At 39.4% G+C, this 25,141-nt stretch overlaps 1 protein-coding gene across 11 annotated transcripts in view; it reads left to right on the plus strand.

The window, feature by feature from the left end:
• The window catches only part of MUC19 (mucin 19, oligomeric), a 176,289-nt gene that overhangs the window by 128,022 nt on the left and 23,126 nt on the right, over positions 1-25,141 (plus strand). For 5 of the 11 annotated variants that reach the window (XM_077953878.1, XM_077953866.1, XM_077953872.1 and 2 more), the window contains 47 exons: positions 13-66; positions 933-986; positions 1,782-1,835; positions 1,973-2,026; positions 2,677-2,730; positions 3,499-3,552; positions 3,694-3,747; positions 4,179-4,211; positions 4,480-4,533; positions 4,677-4,730; positions 5,597-5,650; positions 6,402-6,434; positions 6,683-6,736; positions 6,874-6,927; positions 7,426-7,479; positions 7,580-7,633; positions 8,405-8,458; positions 8,614-8,667; positions 9,410-9,463; positions 9,615-9,668; positions 10,540-10,593; positions 11,095-11,127; positions 11,398-11,451; positions 11,589-11,642; positions 12,159-12,203; positions 12,301-12,354; positions 13,291-13,344; positions 13,761-13,793; positions 14,056-14,109; positions 14,243-14,296; positions 15,179-15,232; positions 15,719-15,751; positions 15,994-16,047; positions 16,185-16,238; positions 16,731-16,784; positions 16,883-16,933; positions 17,859-17,912; positions 18,321-18,353; positions 18,605-18,658; positions 18,800-18,853; positions 21,195-21,248; positions 21,752-21,784; positions 22,040-22,093; positions 22,452-22,499; positions 22,736-22,798; positions 23,797-23,850; positions 24,004-24,057. In XM_077953878.1, coding sequence (XP_077810004.1) covers positions 13-66; positions 933-986; positions 1,782-1,835; positions 1,973-2,026; positions 2,677-2,730; positions 3,499-3,552; positions 3,694-3,747; positions 4,179-4,211; positions 4,480-4,533; positions 4,677-4,730; positions 5,597-5,650; positions 6,402-6,434; positions 6,683-6,736; positions 6,874-6,927; positions 7,426-7,479; positions 7,580-7,633; positions 8,405-8,458; positions 8,614-8,667; positions 9,410-9,463; positions 9,615-9,668; positions 10,540-10,593; positions 11,095-11,127; positions 11,398-11,451; positions 11,589-11,642; positions 12,159-12,203; positions 12,301-12,354; positions 13,291-13,344; positions 13,761-13,793; positions 14,056-14,109; positions 14,243-14,296; positions 15,179-15,232; positions 15,719-15,751; positions 15,994-16,047; positions 16,185-16,238; positions 16,731-16,784; positions 16,883-16,933; positions 17,859-17,912; positions 18,321-18,353; positions 18,605-18,658; positions 18,800-18,853; positions 21,195-21,248; positions 21,752-21,784; positions 22,040-22,093; positions 22,452-22,499; positions 22,736-22,798; positions 23,797-23,850; positions 24,004-24,057 — 2,382 coding nt within the window. The remainder of the gene's footprint in view (positions 1-12; positions 67-932; positions 987-1,781; positions 1,836-1,972; positions 2,027-2,676; positions 2,731-3,498; positions 3,553-3,693; positions 3,748-4,178; positions 4,212-4,479; positions 4,534-4,676; positions 4,731-5,596; positions 5,651-6,401; positions 6,435-6,682; positions 6,737-6,873; positions 6,928-7,425; positions 7,480-7,579; positions 7,634-8,404; positions 8,459-8,613; positions 8,668-9,409; positions 9,464-9,614; positions 9,669-10,539; positions 10,594-11,094; positions 11,128-11,397; positions 11,452-11,588; positions 11,643-12,158; positions 12,204-12,300; positions 12,355-13,290; positions 13,345-13,760; positions 13,794-14,055; positions 14,110-14,242; positions 14,297-15,178; positions 15,233-15,718; positions 15,752-15,993; positions 16,048-16,184; positions 16,239-16,730; positions 16,785-16,882; positions 16,934-17,858; positions 17,913-18,320; positions 18,354-18,604; positions 18,659-18,799; positions 18,854-21,194; positions 21,249-21,751; positions 21,785-22,039; positions 22,094-22,451; positions 22,500-22,735; positions 22,799-23,796; positions 23,851-24,003; positions 24,058-25,141) is intronic. The other 6 variants (XM_077953873.1, XM_077953874.1, XM_077953876.1 and 3 more) reach the window with 6 other exon arrangements.

Raw genomic sequence — 25,141 nt, forward strand, 5'->3', positions numbered from 1 at the left:
TTCTTCTCCCAGCAGCCACAACTTCTCCTGGAGCAAGTGGAATGACTGGGGTTACAACAACTGCAAGTAAGAACTGACAATCCACTACCTCCTTCCCAGTAGGTCACTTTGCCTTGATCACATCTACCGTTTGTACTTCCTGTGTAGCGCATTTAAAAAAATTTTACAAATAGGCAAGATTTTATCTAATATGTAAAAGTTGGACACTCAAATGCCTTTGTCTTCCTTTCCTCTGCTTCAAGGAGACTTCACCATGGAGCTAAGGCACTGAGCATCAGTTGTGTGATTGGAGAGAAAAGTCTTTCTTTCCCTCAGTGATATATAAAGAAAATAGTAGTTATTAAAATTTTTCTCACTAAATAATCTATAGGAATGGTACATGAAAAAATATAGATCAACTTTGGGTTCTAGAAACCTCTGAAAAAATGCTTTTTGACACATTAAGACAACACAGATTCACCTCACCCCATCGAAGGCCATTTTCTTTTCATTATGTGCAAAGAGTAAAAATACTGATTCCTACACCTCTATAATTCCAGGTTCCAATGTGGTAACCACTGGAAAAGTTCTTACACACAAAAATCTAATACTTAAAGCAATAAATAATGATGATAATAGTAATGAGCATGTCAATCATTTATGAGTTCCACACTGTATCTGCTTTTTAAATTACGGGTTTACATATCTTATTCCAATGAAAAAATATCTAAGGTTCAATTCGTAAAATAAATTTATAAATGATGTATCTTCACATTTTCACAATTAAACTTGTATATTTATAGTTTTCATTACTTCTAAATTCAGAAGGCCTTCTTTTCTGACTTAATAGAAAGTGTCAAGACATTTTGAATTGAGGTTATCTCATGTAATGACGTCAGCTTAGCTCATCCCTCTTTCCTAATAATTAATTTTGGTTTCTTTTCATCTTCTAGAGACCACAACTTCCCTAGGAGGAAGTAGCACCACTGGAGCAGAAATAAAATCAGGTAAAGACTCTGGGGTATTTATATTTATTGTTGTACTTTGATAGATTTCTTAGAGAAAACTTTTTTAATGAGCTTTTAATTTGAAAATAAATTTAAATTACAGATAATGCAGAGAATCTTTTTAATGTGGAGTGTGGGTTTAAATTTCCTTTGAGGCTGTAATATTTCAAGAGAGCAGAGTTTGCTCTTTGATTTGGATTTGTAAACTCTTGAGACCAAAATTTCTAAAGTCTTTCCCTTCTGAGAGACTAACATCAGGGTTCTAGGTCTCTGGAGAGGAGACTTGCAATAATAGCTCTGGTTTTGAAAAGGTTTTCCCTTTGAAAAGGGCATAGTCTGTATAACATTAGTATACTGATTTCTACAGTGTAGAAATCACTAAGATGTCATATTTTAGTTTAGAGATAAAAAGTCAAAATTATCTTTCTTCCTTCTTGTTCTTTCTTGTTTTCTCCTCCTCTTTTTTCTCCTTCTCTCTTATGCTTTTTATTAAGAACCACCACTATAGCACCAGAAAGTAGGAGAGGTAAACTTGGGGAAAGCCTTTCATGAGACCTCCAACACTGGCATAATAATAATCATTATGATGAAGGCAGGGATATTGCTTACTGCATTAACCTTGGCCTTGTAAAGAAACACAATAAATCTGAAACATGGTTGTCCTTATGTCAGTTATAAGTCCAGGAAGTATTTTTTCTTTCTTCAAAGTCACAAATAGACCTACTGTTGGCCACATGTTTCTAAGGGTCACAAAAGAGTTCCCATGTAGATCTTTCTCTTTTCTTTCCTACCTAGGCACAGCTGGAGTGCTCTCTGCTACAACAGTCTCCGCTGGGAGCTCCAACTCAGGTAAAGCACCAGGCTGGGAGGAACCACTGCTTGGAAAGGGCTCCTCAATGAGGTATCTGCCTGCGTGATCCTACCATACTGTTCTCAGATTCTTCTAATCTTTGCCCTCACTGCTGTTCTTTTTCCCTGTTTTGCAGAGGCCACAACTCCTGTGGGAGAAAGTGGAAAAACAGGAGCTGAAATAATCACAGGTGAGTTCTGTTAAGGAACGAAGTGTACTTTGTTATAATTTCCCATGTCTTGCTTGAAATATGACATTTTTTGAATTTTCCATATTTGGCATATTAGGCAAAAATTTAGATGTTCAAAATTTAACATTAATAAATATAGGTCAGACACTTCAACATTTTCTCCTTGTTTCTTGTGCCTTGGCTCTAAAGTCCCTTTATCAGGATATCATAGGGCCCATTCCCTGACAGCTATATGTGTGACTTGGGCTCAAATCTATCTTTCTCTATCTAAACCCTAAAAAAATGGAACTTGGTGGTAGAGGACTTTCTCTGTAAACTTGCTGAGGGAATTATAGTTTATATGAATAATATATGGATTGACCCTTAAAATAGAAACAGCAGAGAAATATATTTTCTGTTGTATTGAAGAAAAAAGTTTTTTTTTTCTTTAAGAGCCTATGCTTATATCATAAGGCGCAACAAATTGACCAACTGCCCATGATCCTTTCCTATCTGGGGTACTACTGAGGGCATTTCTGGCAGAACTCTGAAAGATGGAAGTGTCCACACAGGTCAGGCACCTTCAGAACATGGCCCCTTGGCCAGTACAGCTTATGAGACCCCAGAATGTCCTGTGCAGTCTTCATACCTCCAATTCCTTTCTCTCTCAGAGGCCACAACTTTCTCAGGAGGTAGCGGGGTCACCCGAGCAGGATTACCCAGAGGTGAGCCCGGCAGGCCCAGACCTGGGGCTCTCATCATGTCTCTGTCGGGGTGGGTACAGGGAACAAATAATATGAAGGCATTTGAAGGAAGGGCTTGCATTTTCTCCTCAGCCATATTGTGTCATATCAACCTTGGTTAGTTATTGGACTTGTAAATTTCATGACTTGGATTGTCAGCCAAGCTGTCTGCACTATTCTAGTTTATGGAGACATTATTTTTTTCTAATTAAACATATTAGAAAATATTTCACATATTCCAACCTTCCAGGACTTCCTATTCCCCTTCCCCAGCCTTTCCACTCACAGCTTGATACTTTTTATCATTTTTCTTATATACTTACACATGATGTTGATTTCCTCTCTCCCCTCACTAGAAAGCTTCAGGAAGACAACTGATTATTAAAATGCCCCAAGTTGTATCACACAGTCCTACTTATAAATACAAACAATGAATTATATTTCCTGTAGGTACCTCTGTCACACCAGAGGGATATGTTCCTGGAAAGAAAACAGGTCAGGGTGATTTAAAGCCCTATTCCCCCCTTGCCTTAGTAAAAGTGTATCCCAGCAGCAACCTATCCATCGTGTGGGCCTGGAAAATCAAGTGCTAGGAAGGTGATCATTTTCCATTCTCTATAGAAATGCTGTCTACAGGAGAGGGCTTCCAGTGCTTTAGGGCTACGTTGATGGTTCAAGCTTAACTGGAAACAAAATGCTCTATTCCTTTATTTCCTTCCCCCCTACTTTTTTTTTTTTTTGACATTTTAGGTACCACTGGAGAATTGTCTGGAATGACAATTATATCTGGAAGTTTTAACACAGGTAGCTTAACAAGAAGTAAATTCTTATTTAATGTCAGATGTCATATTTCTTTTATGACTTCTATGATACAGTAATATCCTAATTTCTTCTTCCAGTATTCTAAATTCCCAGCCTTTTTCATTCTCCTCTTTCTTCCGTCAGAGGCCACCACTTCCACAGAAGGGACAGGTACTTCTGGAACTGGATTCAAAACTGGTGAGAAGAAGCAACCCATGATCTGGCATCATAATTATAATTATGGCATCATAATTATGAGGTGTCTCAAGCTTTTCTTGAGAGAGTTTGTGTTTATTTTATTTAGGACATTGCAAGTGATTCAAAATAGATTTGCTGGTGGAGATACATTTTTTTAAAAATCTACTCATTCTAAAATGGAGCATTACTGTTCCATTTCTGAGGATGGGATGGAATTTCTCCATTTGTGTTACAACTATTGCTAGCAGTTTAGGAGGAATTCAGAAAGTTTTCCATGTGTGTATGTGAAACAGTAAAGAGTCCCATGGACCCAGGACGCATACATTTACAAGTGTATATGTGAATAAAAATGCTGACTCAGTATGTTTTTTCTTATGTCTCAAGTTTTAATACATTTAAGCCATTTTTTCCCTCCTCTTTCTCCCTCACAGCAGGCATCACTTCCGCCTCAGGGAAACAAGCAGGTGAGCATTGGGGAAATGCATCTAGTTTTGTTTTATCAAATTTCCAGGTGTGCCTGAAGTTGGGAATATTTTCTATGTGCTTTGGTTTGAATTGTTGAAAGCAGGCAAATACATGTAGTTCACCATTTGCCTCGTGCTCAGAGAGAGATTTCTGTGGTGGCATATAAATAAATAAATATATACATACATAGAGCATATTCCTTTTAGATTCGGTTCTTCATTTGACTTACTCATGCACCATGATCACCTCAGTCTCTTTGTGTTTCAGGCACCTCTGGGGTATCTCTTGCCACAACAGTTGCCCCTGGAAGTTTCAGCACAGGTGAGTCCACAGTGTGGTGGGGAATCCTTTCATGGGTACTTGCTATGATAATATGCCTTTCCTTTTGGTGCTTTTATGCAGAGTAACTACCTTTCCATTTTAAGTCCCCTAAATCTTTTCTATTTATGTTCTTCCTCTCTCAGTGGCCACAACTTCTTCTGGAGCAAGTGGAATAACAGGGGCTGGCCCCACCTCAGGTAAGCACTGATGAACCACTACCTGCCTCCCAGTGGACCACGTTGCCTGAATTGCATCTACTGTTTGTACTCTCTGTGAAGAACATTTTCTGAAGAAAGATTATCACATAGGCAGGATTTTACCTAATAACTAAAGGCCAGACACTCAACTTTTTAACCTTCTTTTCCTCTGCTTCAAGGAGACTTCACCATGGAGCCAAGGCACTGAGATTCAGTTAGGAGATTGAAGATAAATATTTTTCTTCCTCTCATTGATATTTAAATGAAGTGATTGAGTTATTGACATTTTATTCATTAAATATTCCATGAGATACAAATGATGTGTAGAAAACATACACAGATTAACTCCTGCTTCTAGAAACCTCTGAACAGAGCTTGTTGACACATTGAGGAAACGCATAGTTTTCTTATCCCATCCTAGGCCATTTTCTTTCTCATTATGGGTAAAGAATTGAGATATTGATTCCTATTTCTAATCCCACACTGGAATTATTATACACTGGTAGTCAGTGGCAGAATTTTTTCTCATGAAAAGTCTAATTCTTAAAGCAATAAATAATGATGTTAATAGTAATGAGCATATTGATCATTTTGATTTCCTTGCTATATACATATCACATATGGCCTTTATATACCTTATTACCATTGCAACTACCTAAGGTCCAAAGAAGATCCATGAGTTCAAAATGGACAATTAAACTTGTGTCTTGAAGATAAACACTTTTACATGGAAAAGGGCTTCTTTTCTGACTTAGTGGTAGATGATAAGACATTTTGAATTGTATTTGTCTCACGTAGTCTCATCAGCTTAACTCACCCGTCTTCCTTCATACTCAATTAATTTTGGTTTTCTCTCCATCTTTAAGAGACCACAGCTTCCCTAGGAGGAAGTGGTACCACCGGAGCAGGAATAAAATCAGGTGAAGATCTGGGTATTTTCATTATTTATTGTTATAGTTTGATTCCAAGTTCATGGATTTCTTAGGGAAAACAAGCCTTTTATTTTGAAATATTACATTATGTAAAATGCGCAAAGATAAAGCAAAAATCCTTTCATGTGGAATGCAGTTTTTATATCCTTTGGGGGCTGTAGTATTTCGGGGAAACCAGCAATACTTTTTGGATTCGGATTTGAAACCACTTGGCCCCAAAGTTCCTAATGGCTTTCCCTTCTCAGGGACTAACCCTTGGGTTCTAGGCCTCTTGAGAGAGCAGATATAATAGCTCTGGCTCTGAAATGGTTCTTCCTGTGAAAGGAGCTTAGTCTGTGTTACATTCCAGTACTGATTTTTATTCAGCAGAGAAATCATTAAGATGTCACATTTTAGTTCAAAGAAAAAATTCTAAATCTTTCTTCTTCTTCCTTCTCTGCCTCCTCCTCCTTTTTCTTGTCTTCCTGTTCCTCTGTCTTCCTTTTCTCCTGTTCCTTTCTTCTCCTCCTTCTCTACCTAATCCTCTTTCTTCTTCTTTTTCTCTCTCTTCTTCATCCTTTTTCTCCTCTTCCTTCTCGTCTTTCTCCTCCTCTCCTCTGCTTCCTACTCTTGCTTCTTCTCCCCCGGCTTCTTTTTTTCCTCCTCTGCCTCGTCCTTCTCTTCTTTCTCTTCCTTCTCCTCTTCCTACTCCTCTTATCTTCCTCCTCCTTCTCTTCTCCCTTCTTTTTCTTTTCGTTAGGAGCCACTACTGGAGCACCAGGAAGTAAAACAGGTAAATATGGAAAAAGCCTTTGATATGACCTTTAATCTTGGCAAAGATTGGCAGGTATATTGGCCATGGTGTTAAACTTGGCTTCACAAAGGCAAATGGTAGACATGAAACACGTCTATATTTCTGTCAGTTACAGGTTCAGAAAGTATCTTTTGCTGTTTCAAAGTCACAGATAGACTTGTTACCGACATTCTTCCAGGGATCACAAAATTGTTCCTGTGTTGATCTTTTTCTTTTTTCCCACCTAGGCACAGCTGCAGGTTCCTCTGGTACAACAGTTGCCCCTGGGAGCTCCAACTCAGGTAAAGCACCAGGCTAGGAGGAACCACTGCTTTGGAAGGGCTCCTCAGTGAGTTGTCTGCCTGGGTGATCCTACCATACTCTTCTCAGATTCTTCAAATCTTTGTCCTCATTGTTATTCCTCTTCTCTCATTTGCAGAAGCTACAACTTCTATAGGAGAAAATGGAAAAACAAGTGGGGAAATAATCACAGGTGAGCTCCGTTAAGGAACTAAGTGTACTTTGTAATAACTTCCCATGTCTCACTTGAAATACAGCAAAATTCTTTGGCTTTTCAACATTTGGCATATTACAAATATTTAGCAGATGTTCAATATTTAACATCAATAGATAGGGTTCCAACACTTCAATGTTCCCTCCTTGTGTCTTGTTCCCTGTGTCAAAGGCCTCTTCATCAGGCTAGCATGGGGCCCATTCCCTTGCAGTTATAGAGGTGACTTGGCCTGAATCTATCTCCCTGTAACTAAATCCTAAAAAAGGATCTCAGTGGTGGAGGACTTTCAGTGTAAACTCGTTGAGGGAATTATATGTTCCACGAGCAATATATGGATAAACTCTTAAAACTAGAAAGCCCAGAGAAATAAATGTACTGGTATATTGAAGAAACAAAGTTATTATCTTTCCTTTAAGAGCCCATGCCCATTTCATGAGAAGCAACAGATTGATCAGCTGACCACCTTTCTTATTTCAGGTACTACTGAGGGCACCTCTGGCAAAGTTCTGGAACCTGGAAGTGCTCACACAGGTCAGGAATTCTGCATATGGCCCCTTCGGCAATATCGGCTTTGGGAAACAAACAGAATGTCCTGTCCAATCTTTATACTTCCAATTCCTTTCTCTCTCAGAGGCCACAACTTTCCCAGGAGGCAGCGGGACCACCCGAGCAGGACCACCAGGAGGTGAGCTTGTCAGGCTGAGGCCTGGGGCTCTCATCAGCTCTCGATCTGGGTGGCTGCAGTGAACAGTCATGAACAGTAATGCAGTGAAAGTCTTTTGAGGGAGGGTCCTGCGTTTTCTCTGTGGCCATAGTTTGTCATATCAACCTGGTCAGTTATTCTGCTTGTGAATTCATGACCTCAGGTGTCTCAGTCAGGCTGTCTTCGATGTCCTGGCTTATGGAAACAATTTTTTTCTGATTGTTTGAGAGTATATTGCATATATTCTAACTTTCCAGGACTTTCAACTCTCCTTACCCAGTTTTCCTTTCCACCCACGGTTTGAGACACTTTCTATCATTTTTCTCTTTTACTTACACATGATATTTGTTTCCTGTCTCCCCTCCTATAAAACTTCATGAAAACAACTGATTATTAAAATGCTCCAAGTTGTATCAAAGAGTCCTGCTTATAAGTATAGAATTGTGCTTTGTTTCTCCTGTAGGCACCTCTGTTACGCCAGGGGGATATGTTCCTGGAAGGGAAACAGGTCAGGGTGATTTAAGCGCTATTCTTCCCTTGCCTCATAGAGAAAGGGAAACCCAGTAGCAACACACACAGCCCAGGTTGGCCTGGAAAATCAAGTGCTTGGAGATTGCTCATTTTCCATTCTCTATAGGGATACAGTGTCCTCAGGAAAGGGCTTCCAGTACTTTAGGGCCACACACGGATGCTTCCAAGCTAACCTGGGGAGATAATGATCTATTACTCCATTTCCCTTTTTTGGCATTTTAGGTACCACTGGAGAATTGTCTGGAACGACCATTATATCTGGAAGTTCTAACACAGGTAGCTTAACAAGAAGGGAATGCTTTTTATTTCATGCCAGATGTCATGATATCTCTTTTAGGGCTGCTATTATAAAAGAATACCCCAATATCCTCTGTGGTATTCCAAATTCCCGGATGTCACTATTCTCCTACTTTTTTTTTTTTTTCCCTCAGAGGCCACAACTTCCACAAAAGGGACTGGTACTTCTGGAACTGGCTTCAAAACTGGTAAGAATCAACATTCCATGATTTAGGGTCATCAAGATTAGGAATCAAGCTTCTCCTAAGAGTGTTTATATTTTGTTTAGGTACATTGCAAGTAATTAAAAATGAATTTGCTATAGAGATAACTTTTTTTTGGAAATCTACTAATTCTAGAATTGAGCCTCACTGCTTCAGGTCTGAGAATGGGTTGCGATGTCTCCAGCAGTATTACACCTATCACCAGAATTGGCGCTGGAATTCAGAATGTTTTCCGTGTGTGTGTGTGAGTGTGTGTGTGTGAAATAGAAAAAAAGCCCATGGAACCAGGATGCATGCATGCATATGTGTGTATCTGTATATGGATAAAACTTCACTTTGCCAATATTTTGTCCTACATCTAGTTTGCAGCACATTTAAAACTTATTTCCCCTACTTTTTATCTCATAGCAGGCATCACTGCAGTGCCAGGGGAGCAAGTTTGTCAGCCTTAGGGAAATGCATCTAGTTTCCCTTTTATTAAATTTCTAGGAGAAGCACCTGAAGTTGCAAACAGTATTTCTCTATTTGCTTTGGTTATGAATTGTCGAATGCAAGCAAATACACTTAGTTCACCCTCTGCCATAACCTCAAAAAGAGAGATTTCAGTTATGGCAAATAGATACATTATATCCCTTTCAGAGTCAGGTCTTCACTTGACTTACTGAGTCATAATGGTCAGTAAGTCAAATGAAGACCTGACTCTAAAAGAGATATAATGTGTTTTCAGGTACCTCTGCGGTGGCACCTGGCACAACAGTTGCCCCTGGAAGTTTCACCACGGGTGAGTCCACAGTTTCTTTACTGATTCCACAGGAATCATTTCTTGAGTGCTTGCTACAATAATGTCTTTCCTTTGGTGCTTATATGCAGAAGCACCACCATTCCATCCCTAGGCCCCTGAATCTTTTTCATTTATGTCCCTCCTCTCTCAGTAGCCACAATTTCTCCTGGAGCAAGTAGAACCACTGGGGCTGGACCCGCTGAAGGTAACCACTGATAAACTACTAACTGCTTCCCAGTAGACAAGGTTATCTGAATGACATCTACTGTTTGTACCTCCTGTGAAGAGCATTTTCTGAACACAGATTACTGGATAGGCAGGATTTTATGTAATAACCAAATGTCAGATCCTCAGACTCTTTTATCTTCCTTTCCTCTGCCTCAAAGAGACTTCAGCATGGAGCTAAGGCACTGAGAATCAGTTGAGTGATTAGAAAGAAATATCTTACTCTCATTGATATCTAAAGGAAGTAATTGAGTTTTTGGAATGGTTGTCATTAAATATTCCATGAGATGTAAATGGTGTGAAGAACATATATAAATTAACTCTTGATTCTAGAACCTCTGAAAAGAGCTTGTTGACATGCTGAGAAAACATGGCTCCCTAACCCCATCGTAGGCCATTTTTTTCTCATTATGGGTAAAGATTGAGATATTGATTCCCATTGTTCTCTAATACCAAGTTCATTTTTGGTAGCCACTGGCAAAATTCTTGCACATGAAAAGTATAATATTTAAAGCAATAATGATGATGATAATAGTGAGCATATCTATCATTTATGCGTTCCTTACTATATACGCTTTTTTATTAAGAATTTTACATATCTTATTCCAATTAAGAAATAACTAAGGTCCAACTAAGAACCATGTGAGTTAAAATGTTTTATCTCCCCATTTTAACAATTAAATGTGTGTATTAAAGGTTTCCATCACTTTTACAGTCAGTAGGTCTTCTTTTCTGACTTAATAGTAGGTGACAAGACATTTTGAATTGGGCCTATCTCATGTAGTGACATCCACTTGCTCATCCCTCTTCCTTAATACTGAATTAATTTTAGTTTTCTTTTCATCTTTAAGAAACCACAACTTCCCTAGGAGGAGGTGGCACCACTGGAGCAGAAATAAAATCAGGTAGACTTTAGGGTATTTATATTTATTGTTGTATTTTGATAGATTTTGTAGAGAAAAACATTTTTAATGATCTTTTAATTTTGAAATAATTTTAAGTTACAGAAAATTTTTATTGATAATGCAAAAATCACCTTAATGTGGAAGTGGTTTTAAATTTCCTTTAAAGCTGTAATATTTTAAGGGGAACAGAGATTCTTCTTGGATTTGGATTTGTAAATATGTGGGCCCAAATTTCCTAAAGGCTTTTTCTTTTTCAGATACTAACCTCAGGGGTCTAGGACTCTGCAGAGGAGGGTTACAATAACAGCTCTGGCTCTGAAATGGTTTTCCCTTTGAAAAGAGCATAGTCTATATAACATTAGTGTACTAGCTTCAAATCAGTGTAGAAATCATTAAGATGCCCATATTTTAGTTTGGAGATAAAAATTCAAAAATATTTTTTCTTCCTTATTTCTCTTTCTTTCCTCCTCCTTCTTCTCCTTCTCTTTTTCTTTTCATTAGGACCCACCTCCGGAGCACCAGGAAGTAAGACAGGTAAACTTGGGAAAGCCTTTCAAATGACCTTCAACATTGGCAAAAAAAAAAAAAAAAAAAAAAAAAAAGGACAAGCATATTAGCCATTGTGTTAACCTCGGCCTTGCCAAGGAACACAATACACATGAAAAATGCCTCTCCTGTCAGTTATAGGACCAGGAAGCATCTTTTCCTGCTCTGAAGTCACAGATGGACATGCTGTCAGCCGCATTCTTTCAAGGGTCATAAAAGGGTCTCTATGTTGATCTTTCTCTTTTCTTTCCTATCTAGGCACAGCTGGAGTGCCCTCTGTGACAACAGTTGTCCCTGGAACCTCTAACTCAGGTAAAGCACCAGACTGGGAGGAACCAGTACTTGGAAAGGGCTCCCCAGTGAGGTGTCTGCCTGGGTGATCCTACCATGCTTTTCTCAGATTCTTCAAACCTTTGCCCTCACTGCTATTCTTTTTCCCTCTTTTGCAGAGGCCATGACTGCTTTAAGAGAAAGTGAAAAAACAAGGGCTGAAATAACCACAGGTGAGCTCAGTTAAGGAACTAAGTATACATTGCTATGATTTTCCATGTCTTGCTAGAATATGGCAAAATCTGAATTTCCCATATTTGGCATATTAGAAAAACATTTAGCAGATGATCAATATTTAACATCAATAAATATAGTTCAGACACATCAACATTTCCTCCTTATGTCTTGGGCTGTGGGTCTAAGGACCCTTCATCAGGGCATCATGGAGCCCATTCCCTGACAGTTATAGAGGTGATGTGGGCCCAAATCTCTCTATCTGTAACAATACCCTAAATAAGGAACTCCATGGTAGAGGACTTTCTCTATAAACTTGCCAAAGGAACTATATGTTCCATGGGCAGTATATGGATTAACTCTTAAAAACAAAACAAAACAAAACAAGACAAAAACTCTAGAGAAATAAATTTTCAGGTGTGTTTAATAAAAAATGTTTTTTTCTATAGGAGTCTATAGCCGTTTCATTAATGACAACAGATTGACCAACTAATCACAATCCTCTCTTATTTCAGGTACTACTGAGGGCAAAACTCTGGCAGCTGAAAGTACCCACACAGGTCAGGAATTCTGAACATGGCACCCTGGGCAATACAGCTTATGGGGCCCCAGAATGTCCTGTGCAGTCTTCATACATCCAATTCCTTTCTTTCTCAGAGGCCACAACTTTCTCAGGAGGCAGCGGAACCACCCGAGCAGGACCATCAGGAGGTGAGCTTGTTAGGCTGAGGCCTGAGGCTCTCATCATCTCTCTCTCTGGGTGGATACAGGGAACAAATAATGTGAAGGCTTTTGAGGGAGGGGGATTTTCTCTGGGGCCATATTGTGTCCTATATGTGGTCGGTTATTCTGCTTGTGATTCCATGATCTCAGATGGCTCAGCCAGGCTGTCTTCAGTATCTTGACTTATGGAGACATTTTTTTCTGATATGAAGAGGCTTGGGAGTCTATTACACTTATCCCATCCTTCCAGGATGTCCAGCTGTCCTTTACCCAATTTACCTTTCCACCCACAGCTGGACACTTTCTATCCTTTTTCTCATTTAGCTATACATGATGTTGATTTTCTCTCTCCCCTCATGAGAAAACTTTGTGAAGTCAACGATTATTTAAATGCCCCTAGCTGTATCAAAGAGTCCTGCTTAAGGTTAAAACCATGCTGTATTTCTCCTGTAGGCACTTCTGGCACATCAGAAGGATATGTCCCTGGAAGGGAAACAGGTCAGGGTGATTTAAACCCTTGTCTACCTTTGCCTTATAGTAAAAGGGAAACCCAGCAGCAACACATCCATCTCAGTTTGGCCAAGGAAAATGAAGTGCTAGAAGTTGTTCATTTTCCATTCACTGTAGAGACAGAGTATCCTCAGGAAAGGGCTTCCAGTGCTTTAGGGCCACATTGATGCTTCCAAGCATAAATGGGAAGAAAATATTGCTGCATTTACCCCTTTTTCTTTTTAGGAGAATCTTCTGGAACAACCATTATATCTGGGAGTTCTAACGCACATAGCTTAACAAGAATAAAGTGCCTCATATTTAATGTCAGATGTAATGATATCTCTTTTAGGGTTGCTGTGATAAAATAACGCCCCAGTATCTCCTCTCAGTATTCCAAATTCACAGACTTCCCTACTCTATTTCTTTCCTCAGAGCCCACAACTTCCATTGAAGAGACTGGTCCTTCCAGAACTGTATTCAAAACTGGTGAGACTAAAAAGCGCATAATTTGGGGTCATCTAGATTAGGTCTTTTAACTTTCCTTGAGGGTGTTTGTGGTTTTTATAGGCACTGCAAGTGATTCAATATAGGTTTGTTACTAGGGAGAAATCTTTTTTGAAAGGCTACTTATTGTAAAATTGAGTCTCCCTCTATTGAGGCTGAGGATGGGAAGGGTTTTCCCATTGTGTTACTATTACCACCAGCATTTGAGCTGGAAGCCAGATAGTTTTCTGTGTGTACATGTGTGAATGTGTGTGAGGTAGGAAAGAGCCCCATGGAACCAGGGTGCATGCATGCATATGTGTGTATGTATCTTACAATTGGCTTTCCCAAAATTTTCTCCAACATCTGAAGTTTCAACACATTTAAATCTTTTTTCTTTCTTCTTACGTACCTCACAGTAGGCATCACTTCGGTCCCAGGGAGGCAAGCAGGTGAGCATCGAGAAAATGCATCTAGTTTCCCTTTTATCAACTTTGTAGTTGTGCTTGAAGTTGGAAACATTTTCTATGTGCTTTGGTTATGAATTTTTGAAAGCAGGCAAATATATATTGTTCACCATCAGTCTCATGCTCAGAGAGAGATGTATGTTGTAGGAAATAAATAAATACATAAATACAGCATATCCCTTTAAGATTTGGGCCTTCCTAGAACTTACTGAATCACTATGGTCCCCTCAATCCCTTTGTGTTTCAGGCACCTCTGTGGTGGCGCCTGGCACAACAGTTGCCCCTGGAAGTTTCAGCACAGGTGAGTCCACTGTGTGATGGGGAATCCCTTCATGGGTGCTTGCCATAATGTCTTTGAGTGTTTCAATGCAGAAGCATCACCATTCCATTCCATGCCCTCTGAATCTTTTCTATTCATGTCCTTCCTCTGCCAGCAGCCACACCTTCTTCTGGAGCAAGTGGAATGACTGGGGTTAGAACCACTTCGAGTAAGCACGGACAATCCACTACCTCCTTCTCAGTAGACATTGCCTCAATCACATGCAGTATTTGTACTTCGTGTGAAGAGTCTTTTCTGAACATGGATTACCAGATAGTCAGGATATTACCTAAATGACTAAAGGCCCGACACTCAAATTCCTTTATTTTTCTTTCTTCTGTTCCAAGGAGACTTCACCATGAAGCGAAGGCACTGAGAATCAGTTGTGTGATTGGAGAGACATGTTTTTATTTCTCTCATTGATATCTAGAGGAAATAATTGAGTTATGGAAAGTTTTGTCATTAAATTTTCTGTGAGACAGAAATGGTGCACGGAAAACATATGTAGGTTAAATCTTGGTTCTAGAAACCACTGAAAAGAGCTTCTTGGCACTTTGAGAAAACACATAGTTCCCACACCTTCATGATATGACATGTTCATTCTTATTACGGGTAAAGAATTCAGATTTTGATTCCTATCACTTTCTAATTCCAACTTTCAATGTGGCAGCCATTGGCAAACTTCTTGCACGTGAAAAATCTAATATTTAAAGCAATAAATAGTGATGATAATAGTAATAAGCATATCAATCATTTATGAGTTCTGACCGTATACCTTTTGAAATTAAGTTTAAATAACTTATTCCAATTAAGAAACACTTACATTTCAATTAAGAACAATATGATTTGAAAATGTTTTACCTCACCATTTAACAATTATACTTGGATATTGAAGGTTTCCATCACGTTTACAGTCAGAAAGATTTCTCTTGTGACTTAATAGTAGGTGACAAGATATTTTGATTTAGGCTTATTGCATGTCTTGACATCCACTTAGCTCATCCCTCTTCCTTAATACTCAATTAATTTTGGTTTTCTTTCCATCTTTAAGAGACTACAACTTCCCTAGGTGGAATTGGCACCACTAGAACTGAAATAAACTCAGGTAAATATGTTGTAGTATTCATTATTTATTGTTGTATTTTGATAGATTTCTTAGAGGAAACATTTTTTAACAATGAGTTTTTAAGTTACAGAAAATTTGCATTGATGATGCAAAGAATAACTTTAATGTGGAGTGCAGTTCTAAATTTCTTTTAAGGCTGTAATATTTCAGGGGAAACAGAATTTCTTCTTAGATCTGGATTTGTAAACATGTGGGCCCAAATTTCCTGAAGGCTTTCCCTTCTTAGAGACTAACTTCAGGGTTCTAGGCCTCTGGAGAGGACAGTTGCAGTAGCTTCAGCTCTGCAATTATTTCCCTTTGAGAAGAGCATAGTCTGTTTATCATCATAGTATTGACTTGTATTCAGCATAGAAACCATTAGGTTGTCATACTTCACTTCAGAGATAAAAATTCAAAATTTTCTTTTTTTCTCCTTTCTCTTTCTTTCCTTCTCATCCTTCTTCTTCTTTTTTATCTTTTCGTTAGGAGCCACCACTGGAGCACCAGGAAGTAAGACAGGTAGATTTCACAAATGCCTTTTATATGACCTTCAACATTGGCAAAAATAAGTCATCAGGGCAGTCATATTATCCTTGGCCTTGCAAAGGCACACAGAAAACACAAAACATGTCTGTCCTCCTGTCAGTTATAGGTCCAGGAAGTGTCTTTTCCTGATCCAAAGTCAAAGACAGGCATGTTGCTTACCACATTCTTCTAAGCATTACAAAAGAGTGCCCATCTTTCTCTTTTTTCCTATCTAGGCACAGCTGGAGTGCCCTCTGCTACAACAGCTGCCCCTGGGAGCTCCAACTCAGGTAAAGCACCAGGCTGGGAGGAACCACTGCTTGGAAAGGGCTCCTCAGTGGGGTGTCTGCCTGGGCAATTCTACCATACTTTTCTCAGATTCTTCTAATCTTTGCCCTCACTGCTATTCTTTTGCCATCTTTTTCAGAGACCACAACCTCTGTAGGAGAAAGTGGAATAACAAGTGCTGAAATAGTCACAGGTGAGCTCTCCTAAGGAACTAAGTGTAATTTGTAAGTTTCCCATGTGTTGCTAGAAATATAGCAGAACTCATTGATTCCTGTATCTGGCATATTAGACACAAATTCAGCAGGTGTTCAACATTTAACATCATTAAATATGGTTCATAAATTTCAACTTTCCCTCCTTATATCTGCCTTGGGCTTAAAGGCACTTGATCAGGGCATCATGGGACCCATTCCCTGATAGTTATAGAGGTGACTTGAGCCCAAATCTATCTTCCTGTGTCTAAACCTTAAAAAAGGGCCTCAGTTGTGATGTTTGTAAACTTGCTGAGGAAACTCTATGTTCCATGGGCAGTAAATGGATTAACTCCTAAAATACAAAATCCAGAAAAATAAATTTTTAGTATATTAATGCAAATAAGTATTTTCTTTTTCCTTTAATAGCTTATTCTCATATCATTAAGGAGGACAAATTGACCAACTGACCACATAATCTTTTCTTATTTCAGGTACTACTGAGGGCATCTCTGGCAAAACTCTGGAAACTGGAAGTGCCCAAACAGGTCAGGAATTCTAATCACGACCTGCTGAGCAGTCTAGTCTCTGAGAGCCACAGAATGTCATGTGTAGTCATTATACCTCCAATTCCTTTCTCTCTCAGAGGTCACAACTTTCTCAGGAGGCAACCGGACCACCCGAGCAGGCCCACCAGGTGAGCTTGTCAGGCTGAGGCCTGCTCTCATCTCTCTATTTGGGTGGCTGCAGTGAACAATAACATGAAGGTTTTTGAGGGAGGGGGATTTTCTCTGGGGCCATATTATGTCATATCTACCTGGCCCGTGATTTTGCTTGTGATTCCATGACCCCAAAGGGCTCAGCCAGGCTATCTCCAGTATCCTGGCTTATGGAGACATTTTTTTCTGATAGGAGGCTTGAGAGTCTATTGCATGTATTCCAACCTTCCAGAACTTCCAGTCCTTGTTTTCCCAGTGTACTTTTCCACCCGCAGCTTGACACTTTCTGTCATTTTTCTCATTTACTTTTACAAGATGTTTGTTTCCTCTCTCCCCTCACCAGAAAGCTTCATGAAGACAACTGATTATAAAACGCCCCAAGTTGTATCAAAGAGTTCTACTTATAAAGATAAAATTATGCTTTGTTTCCTCTGTAGGCACCTCTGTCATACAAGGGGGATATGCTCCTAGAAGGCAAACAGATTAGGGTGATTTAAACTCTATTCTACCCTTGTGACATAGTGAAAGAGAAACCCAGTAGCAACACATTCATCTCTGGTTGGCCTGGAAAATGAAGTGCTAGGAAGTTGTTCATTTTCCATTCATTATAGAAATAGAATGTTCTCAGGAAAGGGCTTCAGTGCTTTAGGGTTGCCATGTTGATCCTTCCAAGCTTAATTTGGGAGACAATGCTCTATTATTCCATTTCCATTTTCTTTTTCCATTTCAGGTATCACGGGAGAATCTTCTAGAATGACCATTATATCTGGAAGTTCTAATGTGTTGTACTTAATGTCAAATGTCATTCTATGTATTTTAGGGCTGCTATGATAAAATCTCACCCGAGTATCCTCTCCCAGTATTCCACATTCATAGACTTTACCACTCTCTTTCTTCCCTCAGAGGCCACAACTTCCATTGAAGAGACTGGTACTTCTGGAACTGGATTCAAAACCGGTGAGAAGAAACAGCCCCTGATTTGGCATCATAAGTATTAGGTCTCTTAAGCTTTGCATGAGAGAGTCTGTGTTTTATTTAGGGATGCTGGAAATGATTCAAGATAGTTTTGCTGGTAGAGATACAATTTTTTTTGAATTATAATAATTCTAGAATGGAGACTGACAGCTTTATGTCTAAGGATGGAATGGAATTTCTCCATTCATGTTACAACTGTCACTAGCACTTGAGGTGGAATTCAGAAAGTTTTCCATGAAAGTGTGTGAAATACAAAAGAACCTCATGGACCCAGGACGCATGCGCTTATATGTGTGTGCATGCTTACACATTTTCTTGCTTTTTATCTTCTCCTACATCTGATGGTTTCAGCACATTTAAAACATTTCCCCCCTCCTTTCTATCTCACAGCAGGCATCACTGCAGCACCAGGAAAGCAAGCAGGTAAGCATTGGGGAAATCCATCTAGTTTCCCTCTTATCAAACTCCAAAAGTGCCTGAAGCTGAGGACACTGTCTATCTGCTCTAGTTGTGAAGCACTGACAACCAGCAAATGCATCTAGTTCACTAACTGCCATATCCTCAGGGAAAATGACTTCTCGTATAGAAAATAAATATAGTATATACCTTTTAGAGTCAGGTGTTCATTTGACTTACTCACTCATCATGGTCACCTCAATCCCTCTGTGTTTCAGGCACCTCTGGGGTGGCACCTGGCACAACAGTTGCTCCTGGAAGTTTCAGCACAGGTAAGTACACAATTTGGCACAGAGCCATTTCTTGGATGCTTTCTACAATAATGTGTCTTTCCTTTTGCTGCCTCTGTGCAAAAGTGGACCATTCCCTTTCTAAATCCCAGAATGTTTTCCATACTTTTTTCACTCTCTCAGCAGCTACAACTTCTCCGGGAGCAAGCAGAGTGACTGGCACTGGACCCACTGCAGGTGAGCCCTGATGAAGCACGACCTGCTTCTCAGTAGACAACGTTGCCTGAATCACATCTAATGTTTGTACTTCCTGTGAAGAGTATTATCAGAACAAGCATTATCATATTGGCAGGATTTTACCTAATTACCAAATGTGACACTCAGCCTCCTTCATCGTCCTTTCCTCTGCTTCAGGGAGACTTCACCATGGAGCTGAGGCGCAGAGAATCAGTTGGGTGATTGGAGAGAAATGTCTTTCTTTCTCTCATTGATATCTAAAGGAAGTAATTGAGATAATGAAATTTTGTCATTAAGTTTTCTGAGATAGAAATGGTGCATGGAAGACATATACAGATTCAACTCCTGGGTCTAGAAACATCTAAAAAAGAGCTTGTTGGCACATTGAGAAAACACAGTTTCCTCACCTTCATCCTAAGCCATTTTCTTTCTTATTTTGGGCAAAGAATAAAGATAATGAATCCTGTCACTTTCTAATTCCAAGTTCCAATGTGGTAGGTGCTGGCAATTTTTTTGTTTTCTTGAAGAGAGGACATCCAAGCAAAGGCAATTTGTGGCCAGCCCTGAGATTGTCCCCACTCCCTCTGGCAAAATTCTTGCACATGGTACTGGTACCAAAACAGAGATATAGACCAATGGAACAGAACAGAGCCCTCAGAAATAATATCACACATCAACAACCATCTGATCTTTGATAGACTTGATGAAAACAAGAAATGGGGAAAGAATTCCCTATTTAATAAATGGTGCTGGGAAAACTGGCTAACCATATATAGAAAGCTAAAACTGGATCCCTTCCTTATACCTTAGACAAAAAAATAATTCAAGATGGAGTAAAGACTTAAATGTTAGATCTAAAACCATAAAAATCCTAGAAGAAAACCTAGGTAATACCATTCAGGACATAGGCATGGGCAAGGACTTCATGTCTAAAACACCAAAAGCAACGGCAACAAAAGCCAAAATTGACAAATGGGATCTAATTAAACTAAAGAGCTTCTGCACAGCAAAAGAAACTACCATCAGAGTGAACAGGCAGCCTACAGAATGGGAGAAAATTTTTGCAATCTACTCATCTGACAAAAGGCTAATATCCAGAATCTACAGAAACTCAAACAAATTTACACGATAAAAATCAAACAACCCCATCCCAAAGTGGGCAAAGGATATGAACAGACACTTCTCAAAAGAAGACATTTATACACCCAACAGACACATGAAAAAATGTTCATCATCACTCGCCATCAGAGAAATGCAAATCAAAACCACAATGAGATACCATCTCACACCAGTTAGAATGGCAATCATTAAAAAGTCAGGAAACAACAGGTGCTGGAGAGGTTGTAGAGAAATAGGAACACTTTTACACTGTTGGTGGGACTGTAAACTAGTTCAACCATTGTGGAAGACAGTGTGGCAATTCCTCAAGGATCTAGAACTAGAAATACGATTTGACCCAGCCATCCCATTACTGGGGATATACCCAAAGGATTATAAATCATGCTGCTGTAAAGACACATGCACATGTACGTTTATTGTACCACTATTCACAATAGCAAAGACTTGGAACCAACCCCAGTGTCCATCAATGATAGACTGGATTAAGAAAATGTGGCACATATACACCGTGGAATACTATGCAGTCATACAAAAGGATGAGTTCATGTCCTTTGTAAGGACATAGATGAAGCTGGAAACCATCATTCTCAGCAAACTATTGCAAGGACAAAAAACCCAAACACCGCATGTTTCTCACTCATAGGTGGGAATTGAACAGTGAGAACACTTGGACACAGGGTGGGGAACATCACACACCAGGGCCTGTCATGGGGTGGGGGTGGGGGGGGAGGGATAGCATTAGGTGATATACCTAATGTAAATGACAAGTTAATGGGTGCAGCACACCAACATGGCACATGTATACATATGTAACAAACCTGCACGTTGTGCACATGTACCCTAGAACTTAAAGTATAATTTTAAAAACAGGAAATTCTAATACTTAAATCAATGAAAATGATGATAATAGTAGTGAGCTTATCTATCATTGATGAGTTCCTTTCTATAACCATTTTTATTAAGAGGTTTATATATCTTATTCCAATTAAGAACTACCTAAAGTCTAATAACCATATGAGTTAAAATTCTTTCATTCCCCATTTTAAAAAAATACCCTTGTGAATTGAAGGTTTACATCACCTTTACAGTCAGGAAACTTTCTTTTCTAACTTAGTAGGTGACAAGACATTTTGAACTGGGCTTCTCTCATGTAATGATATCAGCTTAGCTCATCCCTTTTTCTTAGCACTCAATTAATTTTAGTTTTCTTTCCATCTTTAAGAGACCACAATTTTCCTAGGAGGAAGTAGCACCACTGGAGCAGAAATAAAATCAGGTGAAGATTATGGGGGTTTCATTATTTACTGTTGTATTTTGATAAATTTGTTAGAGGAAACATTTTTTTCAATGAACTTATTTTGGAATAATTGTAAATTATAGAAGGGTTGAATAGATTATGCAAATAATCTCTTTAATGTGGAATAGAGTTTTTCCTTTCCTTTTGAAGCTATTTCAAAGCAACCAGGATTTCCTTTCAGATTTGGAACAACTTGGGCCCAAATTTCCAAAAGGCTTTTTCTTCTCTAGGACTAGCCTCAGGGTTCGAGGCCTCTAGAGAGGAGAGTTACAGTAGCTCTGGCTCTGAAAAGGTTTTTCCTTTGAAAATAACTCAGTGTGTGTATCATTACAGTGCTGACTTGTATTCAGCAGAGAAATCATTAAGATGTCACATTTTAGTTCAGGGGTAAAAATTCAAACTTTCCTTTCTTCTTTCTTTTCTCCCTTTTCTTCCTCTTCCTCCTCCTCCTCCTTCTTCTTCTCTCTTTTCCTTTTCATTAGGAGCCACCACCAGAACACCAGGAAGTAAGACAGGTAGACTTGGAGAACGTCTTTGATATGACTTTCAATCTTGGCAAAAATAATCAGAGCAGGCACATTAGCCACTGCATTAACCTTGGCCTTACAAAGGCACACGGTAAACATAGAAAATACCACCTCCTGTCAGTTATAGGTCCAGGAAGCATCTTTTGCTGCTCCAAGGTCCAGGTAGACATGATGCTGGCCACATTCTTCTAAGGGTTACAAATGTGTCAATCTGTTGATCTTTTTTATTTATTTCCTTCCTAGGCACAGCTGGAGTGCCCTCTGGGACAACAGTCACCCCTGGGAGCTCCAACTCAGGTAAAGCACCAGGCTGGGAGAAACCACTGCTTGGGAAGGGCTCCTCAATGAGGTGTCTCTGCCTGGGTGATCCTACCATGAGTTCTCAGATTCTTCAAATCTTTGACCTCACCGCTATTCTTTTTCCCTTTTTCTCAGAGGCTATAACTTTCTCTAAAATCACTGAAGCAGTAACAGTCTCAGGTGAAAATGGGAAGTTTGTAAAATAGTTCTAACAATTCAAATTGATTGAAATAAATACAGAGTGATTTCCTACGGAAATCTTTGTCCAAGCCCCCAAATTTCAGAATATTAGTGTTTTACCAAAATTTTTACATTTATAGATAGCAGAATATTCTCTCTCTTTTCTCTTTTACAGGATCCATGACCACTGCACTGGGGAGCCAACTCTCCAGCAGTCAAACAGGTGAGCATGGGAAAGTATAAATATCTTCCTGATATTTACCAGTATTCAGATAATAAGGATACTTCTAATGTGAGTCCTTAGCCTTGGCTTTTTTTTTTTTTTTTGAATGAAGTATCCTTGTTGAAAGGTGTATGAGGAATAATGGAATACGCCCTCTGAGTTAACAAAAAACATATGTTTTTCTTCTTAGCCCTTCTGTTAATGTAAAGGAAATGATGTAAGTTTCCTTCTCTTAGTGATTCCAGGTTCCAGTGGCATCATCTCTCACACAACTGTTGCACCTGGAAGTTCTGTTATAGGTAAGTGAATATTTTCAATGGCAGTCATCACTTGTTTAATTTCAAGGAGGAATATGTAACCCCAAACATCCTTTCTGCTTCATTTCCTCTTGCAGAGGCCAAAGCTTCCTTAGAAGTAATCAGAGTCACTGTTGTGAAATCACTGAGAACTAGGGGCCTCAAAGGTTAGCATGGCCATTAAGTAGTATCATGAGTTTGCCTCTGGATCTGAAAGATTATCATATAGGGAGGGCAGGTCCTCCCATCCAAACCCCTGAGCTGACTTCTGAACCAGCCTTTTCCAATGCCTGGCCTTAGGACATAGATTTCTGGAGAGGGTAGCAGGAGCAGTAATTCCCTGGACAATTAACCCAGTGGATATTATAGATATTACTACAGAATCAGCAGGAGTCAAGACTGGCCCAGAAGGTCTGTCTCAGGTGAACAGATGACTAAAATGAATTCAGAAATGGTTTGCTCTCCATCCTGAGATTTAAGTATTAAGTTGCTGAAAGGTTGCCTCAGTGATTGATTATAGGTCAAAACATACTCAGAATCATTTTTCCTACTTTCAGTCATCAGGAACCAACTCTGATGCATCAGACAATCAAGTCACTGGAAGTAAAACAGGCAAATATGTTAAAGAAATTCTTTTGTCTCACATTTGAGGGTTTTATATTATATATGCTTGGAAAGCCTACTAAAAGGTAGGCTTCTTGAGAAAAAAGTCTCTGTTCAATGATCCCTAGTACTAAACAGGGCCCAATAAATATTTATTGAATGAATGAAATAATTAAAATATAGGAAAAATATATAATTCAATCCAGGAACAAAAAGGCCAGTGGAAGAACATGCTCAAAGGACTGCCACATAGACAAAGCAGGCTGTGTGAATGGTGCCTCCTGGAGCTGGCCAGTGTACAATATGAGTGATATGGCCCTGGAAATACAGATTTAGTTTATACCTAGACTGCCTCCATGCAAAAGATTCTTTATAACACCATAACCTTCTCATTTCAGGCACTACTGGTGTGGCCTTGAGCACGGCTGTTGCACCTGGAAGTTCCAGTACAGGTAGGCTAACAAGCTGAGAAGAAAGCTCCCTTTCTGGAAATAAGATGGCAAAAATGTCTTTCACATTGCTCTTCTTCTATAAGAGCATCACAGTATATTTCCCCATCCTTCTAAGTCCTCATCCTTTACTCGTTGCTTCTCTTTTTCTTCCAGAAGCCACAACTTCTACAGGAGTCCATAGAACCACTGTAGTGGGATGGAAGACAGGTGAGAATTAATGGTGTGTATTTGTGCATGCATGTATGACTTTTGAGTGATAATAAATTACAATTATACTTTGCTTCTTAATAGGATAGTTTTTCAAGGAGGAGCTTTTGAGGAACTCTCATCTAAGATCAGCGTTTTGTTACTTAATTTTGAATTAACTTGGGCAAATTTCCTTCCATTTCCAGGGCCAAGCCTCACATATATAAGTCTCTGCAAATGAGAGTGAAAGTGATAATTGTATGAAAAGTTTTCTTTTTCCATTTTAGTTATCTCCATTTTAGGTAGATCAGAAAAATGAATTACTGGCTCAGAGGATTCTATTTCAGGTCAACAGAAGGCCAAAATGCACACAGATTTGCCTCGAACGATATATTTTTCCTTGAGCACAATAATGACTGAAATGTACCGTAGTTATCCCTATAACTCTAGTCTACATTTATATTCCAAAGTTTTTCTATTTTTATCCTTTTAAGAGCTACCACTAGAGGGTCAGCAAACCAAGGAACTGGAAGCACAATAGGTAAAAATGGCAGGAAAGAGGGCCACTTTTCTTACTGCCATTGAATTCCAGACAAATGGAGTCCTCTTTTGAGGAATTTGTATCTTTTTTTGATTTGAGAATAAAACTATGCATGAGAAAACACAGGCCAGGCACGATGGCTCACACCTGTAGTCCCAGCACTTTGGGAGGCCGAGGTGGGTGGATCACCTGAGGTCAGTAGTTTGAGACCAGCCTGGCCAACATGGTGAAACCTCTTCTCTACTAAAAATACAAAAATTAGCCAGGTGTGGTGGCATGAGCCTGTAATCCCAGCTACTCAGGAGGCTGAGGCAGGAGGATCACTTGAACCTGGGAGGCGGAGGTTACAGTGAGAGATTGTGCCATTGCACTCCAGCCTGGGTGACAGAGAAAGACTAGGGTAGCTTCTGGCAACACATCTAAACCTGGGAGTTCAAACACGGGTGAGCCAGCCAGCTGGTGAGACTCCACAGAATGATTTACTAGTAAAGTGCCTCCCGTGGCACTGTTATCAAGAACAGTGCATCCTTCACTTTCCTCACAATGCTAATTCCTCTCACTTCA

This window comes from Macaca mulatta, chromosome 11 (genome assembly GCF_049350105.2).
Source record: "Macaca mulatta isolate MMU2019108-1 chromosome 11, T2T-MMU8v2.0, whole genome shotgun sequence".
In the NCBI taxonomy this organism is placed as follows: domain Eukaryota; kingdom Metazoa; phylum Chordata; class Mammalia; order Primates; family Cercopithecidae; genus Macaca; species Macaca mulatta.